Genomic DNA, 18,573 nt, shown 5'->3' with positions numbered 1-18,573 from the left:
AATTGCTGTACAAATCTCAGACACACACCTGCTGCATGACACTTCCCACACTAACCAGTCCGTGACCCTGGATGAATCCACTCTAAAGAAGCCTAGGCACTGAGTCCTCAGTGGAGTTTCATACTGTACCAGGGCCCTCTTCTTGCACAAAAGAGGGGGCCGTTTTATGAATATCACAAGTTAAAAGCATCTTTTAAACACTTAATCGTTTGCCATGGTGCCATTCAGGTACATGGTACCAAATTCAGAAGGTTCAGAGGTGTTTATTGAAAATAAGGGAGAGTCGTCCCTTAGCTTACGGACGACTGCAGGCTGCCCTGAAGAACCCACTGGGATTGCCTGTGTGTCCTTCTAGAAACATTTAGGGAAGTGTTGTGTAACTTGTGTGAACTGTCCAGCTTTCCCTAAGCAAACACACCTTCCTCTGTAGCGACTGCATTCTGTATGCACAAGCACTGGATGAGTAGAGGTGTGTTGCTTATTCTGACCCAGTTTCATGGCAGTGTTTTGTTTGTAAGCAGTTCATCTTTCTAATTTCCCTTCAGTGACAGGAGCATCTGGTGTGCCCGAGAACAACCCACCTTGCACCGTGAACATCCCCATCGCCCCCATCCACAGCTCGGCTCAAGCGATGTCCCCCACGCAGAGCATCGGGCTGGTGCAGTCCCTGCTGGCCAACCAGAATGTGCAGCTGGATGTCCTGACCAATCAGACCACAGCCGTGGGCGCTGCCGAGCACGCAAGCGACAGCGCCGCCCAGTACCCAGTGGCCAGCCGCTACTCCAGTCCTGGCCAGGTGATCTTCGGGGGCGTGGAGATGAGCCGCGTCATTCCCAACCCCCCTCAGCTGTCCCTGCCCCCGCCAGCACAGGGGGCCATCCAGTTGTCCGTGCTGGACCACGGGGACCGAGACCACGAGCACCTGCAGAAGCCAGCCAAGGCCCTGCGGCCGGTGCCACAGTTGGCTACCGAGGGGGACGCGGTGGTGTTCAGCGCCCCCCAGGAGGTCCAGGTGGCCAAGATGAACCCCCCACCCCCCTACCCGGGAACCATCCCCGCGGCCCCCACCACCGCGGCGCCGCCGCCGCCGCCACCGCCCCCGCCGCCCCCGCTGGACACGTGCTTGAAGAAGGGCGACTTCTCGCCCTACCCCACGGCGGCGCACTACCAGCCGCCCCTGGGCTACGAGAGAATCACCACCTTCGATAGCAGCGGCAACGTGGAGGAGGTGTGCCGGCCCCGGACACGCATGCTCTGCTCCCAGAACACCTACGCGCTCCCGGGCCCGGGCAGCTCGGCCACGCTGAGGCTCACCGCCACCGAGAAGAAGGTCCCGCAGCCCTGCACCAGCGCCACCCTGAACCGCCTGACGGTCCCGCGCTACTCCATCCCCCCGGGGGACCCGCCCCCCTACCCGGACCTCGCCGGCCCGCTGGGCGCCCCCGGCCGCGGCGCGGGGCAGAGACCCGACGGCGGCCTCATCCACGCCACGCTGCGCAGGAACAACCGCGAGGCGGCGCTCAAGGCGGCGCCGCTGGCCGAGCCCCCGCGGCCGCCGCCGCACCCGCCCAGGCCAAAGGGCGCGGCGCAGTTCCCGGCGCGGCCCCCGCCCGCCCTGTACACCTGCAGCCAGTGCAGCGGCGCGGGCGCGGCGGGGAGGCCGGAGCCGGGCGCGGGGTCGCAGCCGGGCATCGGCCTGGTGCACGCGGCCGGCACCTCCCCGCTGACTTCCCAGTCGTCCTACAGCCTCCTGAGCGCGGGCGACGGCGCCCGCGAGCGCGCCGACTACGTCAACTCGGCCTTCACAGAGGACGAGGCGCTGGCCCAGCACTGTCAGGCCGAGAAGCCGCTGAGGCACCCCCAGCTGAGCGAAGCCGCTGTGGCCGTGAAGCGGCCGCCCCCCTACCAGTGGGACCCCGTGCTGGGGGAGGATGTTTGGGTTCCTCAGGAAAGGACAGCACAGACCGCGATGCCCAACCCCCTGAAGCTGTCCCCACTGATGGTAGGTCAGAGCCAGCACCTGGATGTGTCCCGAGTGCCCTTCGTCTCCCCCAAGCCTCCCGCCAGCCCTACTGCCACTTTCCAGACAGGCTATGGCATGGGAGTGCCCTATCCGGGAGGCTATAACACCTCCGCTTTGACGGGGGTGCAGGCTCCCTGCTCCCCGAAAGACGCTCTGGCCCCAGCACAGTTTGCACAACAGGAGTCCGCGGTGGTTCTTCAAACGGCCTACCCGCCCAGCCTCTCCTACTGCCCCCTGCCCCCCATGTATCCGGGAAGCAGCGCCTGCTCGAGTTTACAACTGCCACCCATCGCCTTGCACCCTTGGAATTCCTACAGCGCGTGCCCGCCCGTGCAGAACCCCCAGGGCGCTCTTCCCCCCAAGGCGCACTTGGTGGTGGAGAAGCCCCTCGTGTCCCCGCCGCCCACGGACCTCCAAACCCACCTGGGTACAGAGGTGATGGTAGAGACAGCAGACAACTTCCAGGAAGTCCTCTCCCTGACGGAGAGCCCAGTGCCCCAGCGGACAGAGAAATTCGGAAAGAAAAACCGGAAGCGGCTGGACAGCCGGGCCGAGGAGGGAAATGTTCAGGCCATCACTGAAGGCAAAGTGAAGAAGGAGGCTCGGACTTTGAGTGATTTTAATTCCCTGATCTCCAGCCCCCGCCTGGGGAGAGAGAAGAAGAAAGTGAAGAGTCAGAAAGACCAGCTGAAGTCGAAGAAGTTGAATAAGACAAATGAGTTCCAGGACAGTTCGGAGAGCGAGCCGGAGCTGTTCATCAGCGGGGACGAGCTGATGAACCAGAGCCAGGGCAGCAAGAAGGGCTGGAAGAGCAAGAGGAGCCTGAGGGCGGCCAGTGAGCTGGAGGAGTTCAAGTGCAGGAAAGCCAGCGAGAAAGAGGACGGGCGGCTGGGCAGCCAGGGCTTCGTGTACGTCATGGCCAACAAGCAGCCTCTCTGGAACGAGGCCACCCAGGTGTACCAGCTGGACTTCGGGGGGCGGGTGACCCAGGAGTCGGCAAAGAACTTCCAGATCGAGCTGGAGGGGCGGCAGGTAAGAAGCCATGTGCTGGGGTGTGGCCCGAGTGCCACTGTCTGGTCCTGACAGGTCTCTGGACTTCGGCCTTCGGGAGCATTTTTATGAAGGCCAGATGGGAAATGTGGGAAACGGCTGATGACTCTTAGCTGGGGCCGGTCGGGCTGGTAATTTTCAGTGTGCCTATTGCTATATTTTCTTTATTTCTCCCCGAAGTAACGCATGTCCTGATTTTTTGAAGTCAGATGGTTCTGTGAGAGCCATGTGGAAAATAGCAGGCACCTGCCCACTGCCCACAGCTGCTCTGCAGAGGCCAGCTCTAACAGCTAAGTCTGTGTGCTGCTTCTGGTGTTTGCCAGCGTACTTGCGAAGAACACATTCCTACTTCTATCTCTTGATTTTTTAGTTTGGGGCGTCATGTACTGACTTCTTCCTGAGGACCATAAGGGTTCATTTTCTTCACCCCAACGCCCCCCAACATGTGAACTTTCCCTTCCCCCTTTTCGCAGGTAAATCAGTAGTCATTGGTCCCTCGTTGTGCCACTGAATATGGTTCATTTCTGAGCCACGTATTAGGGTTTAATTACAGTTCCTTTTTTATCGTGTAGACTTTTTACTCAAGACGTAATAATTACCCAGTTTTCATTTGTTTGTCTTTCTGTGTTTCTGTTGTTAAGTCCTTCCCCAGTTCTCTGGCAGAACATACATCTCTTCTTGGTGCACTTGAGCACTTTGCGTAGTTTGTCAGTTCTTCCTGCACCAACCTGGAATTGTTGCTGTGGTCCCACTGCATAGCTGTCGTTCTGGGACTGCCCTTCTCCACCATCCCGGAAATTCCCTTCACCGCTCATATTTAAATCTCATCGTCATTAATTCGCTCAAGAAATGATTATTGAGCACTTGCTATATGCCTGGCAATCCTCTTGGCCAGGAGTTGGGAAATTACGGCCTACAGGCACATCCAGCCTGCAGCCTCGTTATATAAATAAAGTTTTACTGGAACACAGCCTCGCCCATTATTTCAGTACTGTCTGCGCTGCTTTTGCCCTGCAGCAGAGGTTCAGTAGCTGTGGCAAAGTCCATATGACCTACAAAGTCTAAAATGTTTTATCATCAGCCCTTTACAGAGAGTTTGGGAACCCCAGTTCTGAGTGCTGAAATTTAGAGCACTGAGGAAAACAGGGGGAGATCTCTGTCCTCCTGGAGTTTACAAAAATGGAAGAAAGACCATAAACAAATATGTGTAACATCATATAATAACATGATACAGTGTGGTCACAGTAAGCACTGGGGTGACAGGAAAGCAGGTGCAGGAGGTGGAGTGCAAGGGGGACCACGTGTGCTCTGCTTGGTCCCTCTCTGAGCAGCGTGACATCTGACAGATCACAGGTGGTGGTTCTCTTAAGCCTCTTAGCCTGTAGATTTTTTTCTCTACGTTTTCTTTCTCCTTCTGTTTCCTTGGTGGAGAAACCACTTCCTTTGACCCGCGGAGCTTTCCATGCTCTGAGTTTTGCTTGTGGCCTCCCCACTGCACGATTTAACGTGTTCTTCCATCTGTTTATTTCCGACAAACTCATAGTTAGATTGAGAAGCTTTTCAGAGTCGCTTTTGTTGGCAGAAATATCTCACAGGCCGCGCTGTCTGCTTCTATCAGGAGCCGCAAGGAGGTTTTCCTTTAACGTCTTTGCTTCCCTGCCCCACCCTCGCCCCAGGTGATGCAGTTTGGAAGGATTGACGGCAATGCGTACATCCTGGACTTCCAGTACCCCTTCTCCGCTGTGCAGGCCTTTGCAGTTGCCCTGGCCAACGTGACCCAGCGCCTCAAATGAAGAGACTGGTGTGGGGAGGAGAAAGCGGTCTGATCGCAGACGCTGGAGGAGCCTGCACGGCCTGGTGCCCGGGGGACCAGAAGACAAGGGCAAAACTGGAAACGTCTGTCAGGCCCAGGGGAGGGCACTGACCTTTCGTTGTTGTTTGTTTGGGTTTTTATTATCCTTTATTTTTTTTTTCTTCTCTTATTTTTTTAAACAAAAGTAAAATACAGGAGAGCGGTGTTTGCAAGCAAAGGGTGCGAGGCACCTATCTGGTGGTGTTTAGGAGGCGTGGTCGCTGTGGGAATGTCCTACTGGGTTTGCTTATGTCGGCGACGGGACAAAGGGCCCTTCAGAGGGAAGGTTAGACTGCCTTCTCACCTGCTGTTCTTCTAGACGAGGAGTGTGCATTGTTTTCATTCTCCACAACATCTAGCTTTTATTATTCCTCCAACATCACTACTAGTGTAAATATAAAAAACTTGTTAAGAAAAACACAACCAAAAAATCCTGAAGGTACAGGTTCTCTTGTGGGGGGGACGTTTAATTCACGCATATTATGTTATTCCCCCAGAGGTGACTTGATTAATGAGGGGTATTTTGGCAAATGCACTGTGTTTGACTAATAAAAGTAGGCGTTTTACGGGGGTGCTATTACCAGGTATAAATATGATTTGCTCATGAGCTCGTAGGGGAAAGGATGACGGGCGAGGAAGGATCTCCTGCAGGTGTTCACGCAGGTGGCTCACGTCGTGTGACCTGAAGCAGTACAAGGGCCACGCTCCTCTTCAGAGGAGGTTTACACTGAAACCTCCACTAGTTTCCTACTACGTCAGAATTCCGTTGGTTCAGCGATCATTCAGTCTGATTGACTTCGGGAGAAAGATCCCCGAGTAGTGTGGTGTGGGGCAGCGATTTTCTGGGCTGCGGTGGTGGCTCCTTAAGAGACCTGCTGCTGAGAAGTGGGCTTCACTCCCTCTCCCCTCTCATTGTTGAACCTGGGAGCCATGCCAGAGGCGGTGTCTTCCCCATTAGGTAACACTGTTCTATACTTGCTCTTTCTAAAAATGCTGACAACACTGATTTGAAAGCACTCCTTTCCTCTTTGGGGCTGTGTTAAAATTCAGTTGGTTAGAGATGTTTTCCAACAGATTAGAAATGTAGCAAAAGAAATGTTAGGCATTTGCCAGGGTATGAAAAGATAAGAGTTATAATCAACTCTTTTGACAAGAGCCCCACAAGCTTTTCTAGAAAAAAAAAAAAAAGTTGTTTATTAACTTACAGACTGTTTACTGAGGAGATAAACCACTGGGAGAATGTGGTTAAAGTTACAGTACTTAATGTAGTTGGTTGACTATTCTTTGTTAATTTCAACAACAACAACAAAAATCCAGAGGTTCTCTTTTCCCACCTCCCCCTCCACGGAGGGCAATACTCAGCCCTGATAACAAGACCCAGTTCATAGTTTTCAGTTACTGATATCTGTGATGTTGTTTAGGGCAGGAACACAAGAACTGTGTACCAGTTTAGGGTCCTAAATTTGGATTTTGTTTGAAAACAAACAGGTGGAAGATACTGCAGAAACGTTATTTCCCCCCCAAAAAAAAAATTTGTTTTCAATCTTCTGTTTTAGTTTAAAAATTAGAAAAGAAACAGGCCCAATGCAAGATCACATCACTTACCATTTTCTTCAGACCCAGAAGAAACACAGGTGAGGTTTCAAATATGGTGAAGGACATCTCCCAGCTAATACCAGAGCTTCCCATTTTATATTTTAAAATATTGAACCAGATTCTTTGGTGGGTAAATATTTCCAGAAAGAATTTAGCAATGTATTCAGAATTATATAATTCTTTTATATGAGTTTCTGTAGCTTAACATGATGTTTCAATGCTTATTATCAGCTGTGCAATAATGGTTATAGCCTATTTCTAAATAATTTAAATGCAGTTCCTCTGTTTTATTGTCCAAAAGTTAATTATTTATCTTGCTTTCATAGTGTTTGTAGGAATTATTTTGTTACTATGTTCTGGTGAGTTATGCCCACTTTATTATTTATTTAGAAAAATAGTATGTAATGACTTATTGGTGGCAGTATATTTTGCTGCAAGAAATAAAAAGGATGTGATAGAAGGTTTTTTTTACTGGACAATTTAAATTCCTATTAATCCTTTAAAAGCAATTCTTTTTTTTTTTCATTTTGTGGTATCAATTATATAAAAGGAGAAGATTTCTTTGAGATAACATATCCTAAAATATTATTTCCCCTTCTGTTGAAAACTTTATTTTTAATGAAAATAAAAGGTGAAATGAAATGAGACTTAAGAGAATGAGAGTAGCACAAGAAAGGAATTATAGTAGTAAGTTTCAGTTCTTCAAGTTCTGACTGGTTTTTGAGATGTAAAGACCACATTTTAGAACTTTTCCTAATAAGAGCAAAATACAGAGGGAAATCCTTGGAATGAAGACTCCAGATGCATGAGTGAAGAGGAAGTGAGTGTGTGTCACGAACAATTAACTAAACTTCCTGAATTCTTAGCTCCCTCCCCAAAGGACCTTTTCCCCACCTGGGGACAAAGGCCTCCATCTTGGATCCGCCTCTGGAAGAGCGACGGTCGCTCAGCTCTGCGGCCCTGGCCTGAAGGAAGACGTAGTCCCCAGTCCAGTCAGACAGGCATCTGCAGCCATGGCGACGCGTGTCTTTTCACTTAATGGTGACGTTTTCACTTACTTTAAAAATGCTTCCATTCGGTCAGTCTCAATTTATTAAATGCTACCAAAGTCAGTACTTTAAGCAGCAGAATTCTACATATTTAGTGTCCATTAATAGCAACTTATGAATATTAAGATACCTCAGTGAATCTCTAAAGTTAAAAACATCAGCGCAGTAAATAGCCAACCACATACAGAGTCCAGGCCTTTTTGAGGGAAGCGGTGTGTTAACAGACATGAGAACCAGTTTTAAATTTGGTTTTACTTCATCAAACCAAAGGCACAGCTTTGAGTATAGCATATACCCATTGAATGTATGTATATCCTAAGAAAAACCGGTACCAAGAAAGCAGGAAGATGTCAGAGCTCTTGTGGCAGGATAGGTCAGAGGGTTTGCAGTGTTTTCATCCACGGCTGTTGCTTCCTCATCGAGTGCCCCACGAGGGCATGCGAAGACGTGTAATCATAGACGAAAGTCAGGAGACCCCGGGATCAAGCCGGCTCTGCCACAAAACTGGAGGGTGACCATGGGCCTCCATTTGTCTGTCTGTAAAAGAAAGGATGGCCTGGACAATTTTCTAAACTCGTGTCGACCAACTCGAACGGCTTGAGGGCCCAAAATGTAACAGTTTCATCAATTCCATTTTACAAACTTGGAAGGAAGGTTTCAAAACATTGCCCTTTGTAGAGAAATTTTTTTTTCCTATATTAATGAGCAACCTACTGAATGTAAACCAGTGCATTTAAAATAATATCTTTGGAAGGTTTACCTCTAGAAACGAATGCATTTGGAATCATGTTTGTTCTCATAAAATTATACAAAAGCACCGATTCCAGGTAAGACAGAGAAGCCTTCCCATGAGTGTGCCCTATTCGGTGGACACCCCAGAGAACAGCCCTAAAATAAGTCACCACTTTGCCCTGAAGAGTGAGTTGAAAAAAGAACAAAGCAGTATATGCCTAGGTTGGCTTGAGTTCTTGAGTGTGCTGTGCAGTGCAGTGTTGCACGAGCTTTGCGTTCAGGAGGTTTTCTCGAGAAGGAACCCGTTTTGTCCCCTTGTGGGCCATCTATCGTTTGGCCAAGTCAGGGGTTGTGAGCAAAGTTAGCTGAAACAAAATGTGTCCAAATGTTGTTTGAGTTCCTGGAATTTTGTCATAGCACACAACTCAAAACTCTTCACCTTTTGTGTATTTCCTTGTCCCTGGCTGATGAAGCTCTGAAGGGTTATGGTTTTCATTTCTTTGGCTTTGTGCAATTTTCTTGTAACTTTACTTGTACCTATATTTTCTGTTTATATGTTCTTTTAAATGGGAGGGGGAGGGTTCTAAGATCTCGTTTATTGTAGATAAAATTTTTTTCGTGTTGTAGAAAAGCATGGGTTATGCATTTGACTGAAAAAGGCACTGTATTATTTACCAAAGGGGTATTGTTTTTGCATTTGTTTATAAATGCATTATTTTGGTACTGTAAATTTGGATACAATTTCTGAGTTTATTACTACTGGCATTTTCTTTTTCCTTTCCCCCCCCCCCAACTGTAAGTGTGCGATGCAGGTGCACAGGTCCCAGACCAAACCAGACCACCAGCATGTTCTTGTCCCTGCCTCGGGAGTGGCGCGCTGCTGCGTGTGCCTGATCCCTCTCACGTTGGTTTGTTCGTTTTCTAACTCAGCATCCTGCTTTGTTTTACTTTCCAAGCAAGATCTGTTGAGATTTCTGATTTGCATTCTAATGAGCTCACCCTTATTTCCTCTCTTCTTATGTATTTTGTGTAATAGATTGTGCAGGAGGTATTCTAGAAGGCATTAATGGTTTGCATTCAAAATGGCGTGGTTTGTCCAAAGTATTTTCTGTCTTTATTACTGAGATGGATTAATCTCCTTATTTTTTTCCTGATGATTTGAAGTTGCAAGAGTTGTCAGCTATTGCTTAATAAAATTTTACAGATCAAAAACGAATCAGTTACTTGTGTGCAGAATTCAGATGCGGTCTTGAGTCCTTTGAGAAGAAATCACCGCTCTCCATTGGCATGACCACCCTCCAGCTGCTTCTCCGATCCCTGGGTTACTGCCAGGGGTTGCTTTGACACCTGAGATCTTTATCATCATTGCTCTTTCTGAGAGCTCAGAGGTTGTGCTGTTTTCTTGGTGAGTTGGTATGAGTTTGTGTTTGTTTTTGTTTTATTTTTCCTTGCTTTTTCAAAGAGGACCCATCTGTGTCTCTATTTCTGCTAAGATCATCTATACCATTTTTTTAGATTCCACATATATGTGTTAATATACGGTATTTGTTTTTCTCTTTCTGACTTACTTCACTCTGTATGACAGTCTCTAGGTCCAGCCACGTCTCTCCAAATGACCCAATTTCGTTCCTTTTTATGGCTGAGTGATATTCCATTATATGTATGTACCACATCTTTTTTTTTTGTTCCCTGCCTCTTGCATCTCCCTCCCTCCCTCCCTATGCCACCCCTCTAGGTGGTCACAAAGCACCGAGCTGATGTCCCTGTGTGTACCACATCTTCTTTATCCATTCATCTGGCGATGGACATTTAGGTTGCTTCCATGTCCTGGCTATTGTAAATAGTGCTGCAGTGAACACTGTCATGGTAGAAACATTGAACTTTGGTCCATATCATTCAGTGTATTCTGATTACATAAATGTTGATGATCCATCCAAAAACAAGAGGATCTGCTTCACGGTGTTTCTGTCACAGCACCTGCAAGATCTGAGCTGCTAGATACATCAACACCTTTTTAAATTCGTAGCAAACTTAATAAAACCGGGTTTTGAGCAATTCCACTACAAGTGCTAATATAACTCTTAATTGTTGTTATTACTAAGGAGTCTTAGTGCACCTCCTTGCTCCACCCTAGAATTCCCTCTGACCGTGGGAGGGAGGCAGGGACTGGGGGTCATAGGAGGCGCATCTGTAAACACCATAGTTCCCACGTGCATTTACAGAACCACCCATTTGTTTTTTTCAGGGATAAAAAATAGACACGTAGTCACTCAGGCTTTGGGAGAAAGAGAACCAAAAACGACTGTCGTCTCTTAACAAATTCTAATCATTCATTAAGTTCTAAAATAATCAAAGGACTATAAATCTGCTTTAAATAGTCATAACCATATGAAGCTAACCCCAATTCCGTAGGCGAATCTAAATGCGTCTCGTTTTACTGTGAAAGTCTGTGAACTTCCAGTTAATATTCCTTGTATCTTCATCACTTAAATCAGGTAGCAGGGAAACCTGATCAGGAACAACCCCTCCTCCCCTGCCCCCAAAATCAAGGGACCAGGACCCTAACAGCCGGGCTGTGTTGGTTGGTGCCAAGGGCCATGTGTAGGAGTGGGGCTACCTTCTCCACCAGCCCAGCCCCAAGGTCAGCTTTGGGGCCGTTCGGCGTGCGTTGGTGTCTCCAGAAGTGTCTTGTTTTTTAAGTAAGAAAGCTTGGCAAATCCCTTGCCTGCTACAGACGCCTTGTGAAGAGCGTGCGTTCTGTGTTTATTCTGGCACTCAGCATGCTTTTCCCGGGAGTGTTAAGAGGGAATCAGTTTAGCTCTCACATCCTGGTCCCCAGAACTCATGGTAGAAGGGAAATGACGGCCTCGTGGAGACTGCATTGCAGTTTTTCAAGGGTGCACAGGTAACTCTCCAAACTCCACTATGAGGTGGTTACCTTTTGCCTTCCTTTCCTTTCAGAAGAAAACTGAAGCATGGAGAGGTTGAAATGGTTCCTGGATTCCACAGACAAAAAAATGATCCTGAAATAGAATTGAAGATTTCTAGGCCACATTAATGAATAGGCCTAGTTTATTCCCAGCTTCTCACGCGGGTGTTTCGTAATGATTTGCCTGTAATGAGCTCTGAGCCACTTACACTTAGTCATCTCCCTTGAAAAGAGGCAACGTAGGTGGGCCACCCTCGCCCATCAGCAGGTGAGCTCACCCTGTCGACAGCTCTTTCTTGTCAGAAGATAGAACAGTTAACTCACCCAGGCATCCCAGAGGAGCAGGTCTGTGTGGATTTGTTTCTTTGCGTATCTTAGAAAGAGTTGCTCAATCCACTAAAGAAGGTGAAACCATCCATGTGAAGAATGGACTCATTTCTTAAATCTGCTTGAAGTTCCTGTTAGAACGATAGCTTCAAATGATAACAGGCACACCAGCACAGAAGCAGGACCCCGGCAGGAAACTGAGTCAGGTGTGAAAATAGTTACACCTCATCCCTTCTGCTTTCCCTTTTCTTAGTTTCCTGCTTTCCACATCGCTTCCCTCTATAGGGAGTGCGTTCTCTGTGCTTCAGGTGACCTTAAAGCCACTCTCCTGAAGCTTCCCTTACACAGGGATGGGAGCTTTCAGTGCAGTTTCAAGCCTTGTTCCTTGAAACCTTGCTGTTGAGGCAAAGTAAAAGCTCTGTGGGAACTTATAAAACTATAGCAGAGAACTTAATTGCGTTTATCTTAAGGACAAATAAGCCTGAGGAACTTCTTAAACCTCAGTCACCTTCAGGACAGCGTGCACAGTTTGCATACCATTTTTGTCTTTGCCGTGTGAAATATCTGTGCCTTTGGTGGATCCGAAATTCCGGCCCATGTACCATTTAGCTCTTGCTCTGTTCCAGGCACTTTCTGAGTCCCAGGATTATGCAGCATTTTCACTGCCTGTGCTCCTTCCCTCCTCTGCTCCCCTCCCCAACCAAAAAAATGGGGGGAGTTTGGATATTAAAGGCTGGCCGCATAGCAGTATCTCAAACTACTGATGAAGTTGCCTTCTCTTAGTCATGCCGGTTACCTTAGTCATTTACCCCATCTTCAGCCGTCAGGGTGCAGAGAGAACCTCATGAGTTCTCTTCCACTCTTCTTCAAAGTAGGAAGGAGTGGCCAGTCCTGACACCATTCCCCGTTGTGTGCGCGGGGAACCAGGGGTCGCTGTGCGTTTTTTTAGTTGGGCCTCCGGCTTGTTCAGACGGTCTTGTGGTTTCTCCTTTCACGTGGATTAATTCGGTGTTGCCTGCCTCCCTCCCTAGGTGTCACCTTGAGGGCCCGCCATGAACCGCCTGTCACAGTGTTGCATCGACCCAGCAGTGGTGCAGTCCCTGTTGCAAGAGGAGAAATCCTTGCGTCCCTGAATCCCGTTCTTTTCACGTCTGGTATCATGGAAACCTGGGCTTTACCAGTGTTACTTTTTCTTTCTCTCCTGGTAAGGTGAGTGACCCAGACACCACAGTGCTTGCGGCACACACGTGCGATGGGTTCCCGCTGGACGCAGGGTTGTCCTCGAGTGACTCATTTCTTTCTGTGCTGGAGCCCCACGGGGTCCTGTGAGTCCCGGTCACATGTTCCTCAAGAGCCTTTACTGACTACAGGAGGCTCTTAAGTCCCAGAATTATGGTTTCTTGCCGGCACTGAAGCTTGACTCCTTTGTTTTAAATCATAAGAGAAAACATTTCTCTGACAGGAAGAGATTGTCTCCACTCATTCCGTCAGAATAACCAGCCCCAGCCGGGGCTTGGTGTCCAGCAGTGTGGGAGAAGGTCCCGTCAACGCCAGAGGGTTCATTTGTTGACACGGATCCCAAGCCAGTGGGGGAGGCTAGTTGCTCTAAAAACTGCAGAACGTTGGATTTACTGAACCCTCAGGATTTCTGCCCCAACTCAGCCACGTGGAGTTGGCCTCCTTTCCGCTAGCCCTTCTGTTTCCTTCTGTTCCCACGAGCTCCACCCCAGTGGGTCTCACCCTTGCTTCAGGGCTCCCCTCCCATGGGATGAGTTCATAAGCATCCTCTTTTCCAACACCCATACCTCCTGGCAGGTGCTGAATTCCTGGGAGGCTGAGAGAGTGAGTGCAACAGACTTGTAGGGGATCAGCCAAGTTTCTCCGCCCGTGTCCCCAGGAAGCCCTCAGACTAGATCACACCCACCTCTTGAGAGCGTCACATTCCCCAAACCTGCTCAGTTCCTGGCATGTAACTCACTGGTTGGATTCTGCCCGCCAGCGGCTAGAAGCAGTGATGGTGACACTCCTCCTTCTGATGGGGTCCCTGCAGCGACCTGCCCTCCAGGGGGATTACAGCACGGGGCACACCAGCCTGTCTCTTAATGTGTTTTCATGGTGTTGGTCTCTCAAGTTCGTGCTTGAAAAATGTGATCTGTGTGGAAAGAAGAACTGGTAAACCTGTATTTGAAAGCATAATAATTTTTTAAAACTAGCCAGATACAAGTGCATCCGTACCAAGAGACTTTTATTTGGAGCCTGGTACTTTTTTTTTTATCCTCAGTACACTGTAGAGACTCAGCTAACTTTAGGTAGCTAAAGGTCTCCTGTCTAACTGGTGCAACACAAGGCTGTCTGGCTGTGTATCAGTACCCAAAACCAAAGCAAAGGTAAAAATGACACCAACAGCGCAACCCCATAAAAACAGCAAGTTTTGCAAACCACAGTGGGAAAGTATGCCCTTGTGGCATCATAAATCCCTCTTTACCAGCCCTTTGTGGGAAGGTTTGGTCCCAGTTTAGAGATGGGGAAATCAGGTAGAAATTCCTAAGTGACTTTGCTCCAAGCCAGGCAGTGTTGAGAGAAAGCCAGGAGCAAATCTCAGAGCAGCCAAATCACCACTCCTCTTTGAAAAGGGCTCCTGTGAAGCTTCGTAAATGACAGAGAACAACAGCACTGACACCTCCCCGCCTCCAAGCCCCGGCGATTGGAAAGCTGCCCTCCCCCGGGAAATGATGCCCAGACCCAGAGCCCAGGGCGAGGCTGAGAGCTGTCCTCAACATTTGCCCTTCACTTACTTTCTCCTTGATGGTCAGTTTCCCAAGAGGGATGTGATGCTCCAAAGACCCAGGTTCATCTTGTCCAGACCCCTGACCAGGACGTCTCAGAAGTGACAAGAAACTCAGTGCGTTAAAATTCAGAGAAGAGAAGCCACTCTGCAGGACGGCTCACTTTTCATCAGAGAGCCTGAGCTGCTAGCAGAAAGACCTGCCTGGGTGCGGGAGAAAGGGACTCAGCCCAAAGAGAAGAACCAGAAAGAACAGTACGCCCAGAATCTTCCACACCAGCCACCCTCCTAAGGGGAGAAAAGAGTTGATTTTCAAACCTCTCACGTGGGCCAGACAAAGAGCTGCTAGAGGTAGAAGAGGCAGGGGCCTGACCCAAACCTTCCTACACAGAGGTCTCCTTTAGGCTGCTTTGTGCTATGAAGTGTTCCAGGCTTTGTTCCCTCTTGTCACAGAAGCAGCAAAGTGCTCTCCCAGGGGCCTGGGCTCCTAAACGCTTCAGCCCTGCCCAGACCTGGTGCCTGGCCGGCTCCACTGGGAGAGGCTCCATGCTGTGCACCTGCGGAGCTCCAAGGTTACAGGTAAGGGATGGGGCAAATCAGCAGGATTCCAGCATTAAAACCCAGGCATTTTTCTTGGAAACAGTTCAGATTTCATTTACAACTTATGAAGTATGCATGTCCTTAACAAATGCCTCTGTGCACCCTTGGATGGCAGAGTTATAACTGAGACCAGACTTGAATGGAAAGTCCTTGGTAAGGGCTGGGTCACAGCACTCTTTCAATGAGTAGTGACAAGACTGTATTAACGGTGAACGGGTTCTAGGTCAGTGAGAATACCTGGCTGGGTGTGTCATTGTCCCGGGCCTTGTGGAGAGGCAGCGTGGCATAGGGCGAGGAGCACTGCTCTGCAAGCTGGGAGATGAAGGAGCTTATCCCGGATCTGTCACCAAATTGCGCAACCTAACTGATAGATGGAGACGGGACTAAGTATTCCCCAGGCGTGGGCCAAACTTCCCCAGTAATTGCGCACACTGACGAAAGGAAAACGCATTCCTTTACTGTAGGATTTTCTGGAAACATCAGTATGCTAATGTGTTGTGCGTGGTGGGCCACCAAGAGGAGGAAATACCAAACTTTTTTGCCCTCAGAATCCTATTTTAAGGGAGCATCTTGTAGGACCAATGGCCCAAGGAGTAGATAGGATTAGGGAAATTGGACTGGATGCTCTCCAAATTCTTCCTGAGTTCAGAATTCTGTGCTTTTGTGAATTTTACTGAAAACTTAAGGCAGGTTTCTTTTCTCCCTCTTCTGATAGAATAAAAGATCTACTTGGCTTCTGCGCAAGTAGGCAAGAGGCCCTTGTTCAAGTGTGAAGTGTGTTTGCTGAGCTGCAAAGGTGTAGAGTGTTGTTTTGTTTCTACAGGGTACTTAACGGAGCAGAGCTGTTGGGAACAGAAATGAGCTCTTGCCCATTACAGCCCACCAAGATGCAAATATTTAGCTCGTTGAGTTTGCAGTTCTAACTCAGACAAATACAGTCTTTCCTAAGGTAACTGAGGTTGAGGACGTCAGACTCATTCTGACCTACCTCATCTTCTGGCCCTAATTGGTATTTCCAGATTTCTGTTCTCTAGCTTCACCGGGGGCCCTAGACATCCTCTTTCACTCAGTTTAGAGAAGAGAACCACTTAGGGTCAACCAAGCATTCATCTGGGTTGAAGCCAGTACATTACACCCTAAGGTCTGCACTCTCCAGGGGTTGGGAGTTCATATCCAGAAATGCGGTCATAAATAGAACTTCAGCTGGCTGGGTAGGTGATACACAAAAGTAAACGTCTCTTCTAAACTCTTGCAAAAAGACTTCTTGTCATTTCAGTTGCCAAAAACAAGCCAAGGGCTGAGAATATTCATCTGATCTGAAAGTCAGAGCAAATCATGTCCCCTAGGGGGACCCCATTCCCTGACCCCATTACCTGAGGTCTGGCATCCACCTGGGCCCTACCTAAATGGGAGGGGGACAGCTGGTAGCCACCTGGGGATGGCCTAAGTGGGAGGGGGTCTGGGCCTCACTGTGTGTTCCTGGGAGGATCCCAAGCCCCTGGTGAGGACCTCCCTAGGGGAGGCCTGGTGCTCAGGGCCCTGAAAGGGCCACTAGGGAGATACTGAACTGTGCCCCTTGGTTCCAGGGAGACAGCCCAGGAGTCAGGGTTGCCTCAAGATGATCTGGAAGTTCCTCGTTGTCTTACTTTTATGGAAGTAAAGACCGACCAAATGGTGACAAGCAAAGCCTACTTATTCAGAGCTTGCTGGAGCAAGGGAGTCAGCCACCATCGCTGAGATTGCCAGGGACTCAAAGGCAGGCAGAGGAGTGGGGAAGCTTCGTAGTGAAGAAAGGGACAGCTTCAAGTGTGTCCTGATGGAGGCTGCGGGGAAGCTGGAGGCGGCTGACTAGAAGCCTGGGATCCGTGATTGTTAGGGGTGCATATTGGCTTTCTCTGGCTGGTCCTAAATTAGAAGCAGGGACAAAAATTAGGGGAACTGTCAGTTATTAGTCAAGTGCTGACTGTTTGGGGCCAGTTGTCGCCGGGGTGATGGTTGGGCTTCCGGGATTGTTGCTGGAGAGGGCGGTGTGACTTCCTGTATGTCTGACTTCGGGCAGACAGGCTTCTGGGGTGCTTACTGCAGGTTGCAGGCAGGTCAGAGTGTTTGTATGTGGTCTGGACGCTGTTGACTTACCTATTGGGTCTCTCAGTTTAAGAAAGCAAATTTCCAGTTTTCCTGAATTTTATCTTAAGAATGAAATCAACCTTCCCCCAATGAACAGTAAACTGACTGACATTAATAAAAATACCTTACAATCGCACAATTCTATCTTCAAATACCTAAGAAATGCTGTCCAGAAAGCATGCGAGATGCATCTTGCACAGTTTCTAATTTGATCATGCAAGCCTGGAAATGGCATGCTGGACCATGGGCACATTCGGAAAGAATCACAAGGGGATAAACACTTAGGAGCCACTGGAAGTTACGTGAGAAAGATAATTAGGAAACACTCTGCAGATCATAACCTAGTTACAGTCACATTTTATCACAAACCTCATTTTTATTTTATTGCCTTGATTCACCCCCAAGGAACACAAAAACAGTCCCTGCAGTGCGCACGGTGAGTTTTTGCAAGCTTTGTGTTTTCTGTGGCAGAGTTGGGGCAGTGATTCTCTTCACTGATGGAGGTTAGTTCCGGGGACTGTGCTCTCCCGAAACAGGGCTGTGCTGCCCATTACCAGGTCACCTGCTTCTGAAGCGTTTGACTAAGAATTCTCCCACCTCTAAATAGTAATACCACCCTGGGGAGGAAAGTGGATTCTGATTCCCACGGGGGTGGCGGGTGGAGAGGGGGGAGGCGTAGCAACTTCGAGAGAGCTCAGCAGCGCGTGAATATTAAAGCCAGCGTGTTCTCAGAAATTCATGGAGAATTTCACTACTGATTGACTCACCATCCCTGCAAACCTCTCAGTAGAAGGGGTGGTACGTATAAACTGTCAGTGACTGCTTTATCGGAACTCCAACTTTTCCATACTCCTTTTGAAATCATCCAGCCTGCCCGTGTCCTCCTGCTGGACGAACAGGGTTATCTCCCCCTCTGCCCCTGCAGGTCCTCCGGTGCTTGGGCCTTGGCTCCTTCGAGATACCCTGTCTCAGAGAAGAGTACTTTCAGCTCAGGGTTGAGTGCAGTGACCTGCCAGCTCTCCGGACACAAGCAGAATCCTGCATGCATAAATATACCTACATAAGCATTATAAATTGCCGTGATATAAAGAATGCATAGCACACAATCACAAATAATAAAATGTACAGTGCTCTAGTATAATTCCGTAGAGCCATTTGCGTCTCGCGGAATACTTCTGTCGATTTTTGCCAAACGCTTGTATCCATAGCCAACCAATGATCACAGCTGACAAACGAGTGCAGTTCGGACATGAATGTTGGTTGATGCCTTCATTTACAGTTATGAGCAAGACAGATGTGAAACAACAAAGATGTGTGTTCAGTGCATCGCCAGAACTTTACCCGGACATCAATGACATGAGCAATTTCTGTGATAAATCGGATCATAATTTCTGAATACTGGAAGAAAATTTCCTCAAGTTTTTGGTGCTATTCACAGTGTAATGGCTACTGACATGATACATTTTTCAAGTTAAACTGCATCATCAACATTGTCTCTGACTT

The 18,573-nt window shown here is 48.6% G+C and overlaps 1 protein-coding gene across 1 annotated transcript in view; it reads left to right on the top strand.

The window, feature by feature from the left end:
* The window catches only part of TULP4 (TUB like protein 4), a 222,115-nt gene extending 215,134 nt beyond the window's left edge, over nucleotides 1-6,981 (top strand). The window contains exons 14-15 of the mRNA XM_060167747.1: nucleotides 546-3,055; nucleotides 4,750-6,981. Of these exons, the coding sequence (XP_060023730.1) occupies nucleotides 546-3,055; nucleotides 4,750-4,866 (2,627 nt within the window). The 3' untranslated portion in view covers nucleotides 4,867-6,981. The remainder of the gene's footprint in view (nucleotides 1-545; nucleotides 3,056-4,749) is intronic.
* Nucleotides 6,982-18,573: the final 11,592 nt, after the last annotated feature.

This window comes from Lagenorhynchus albirostris, chromosome 12 (assembly GCF_949774975.1).
Source record: "Lagenorhynchus albirostris chromosome 12, mLagAlb1.1, whole genome shotgun sequence".
Classification (NCBI taxonomy): domain Eukaryota; kingdom Metazoa; phylum Chordata; class Mammalia; order Artiodactyla; family Delphinidae; genus Lagenorhynchus; species Lagenorhynchus albirostris.
Note: the sequence above shows the minus strand (reverse complement) of the source record. Positions and strands in the feature narration are given on the sequence as shown.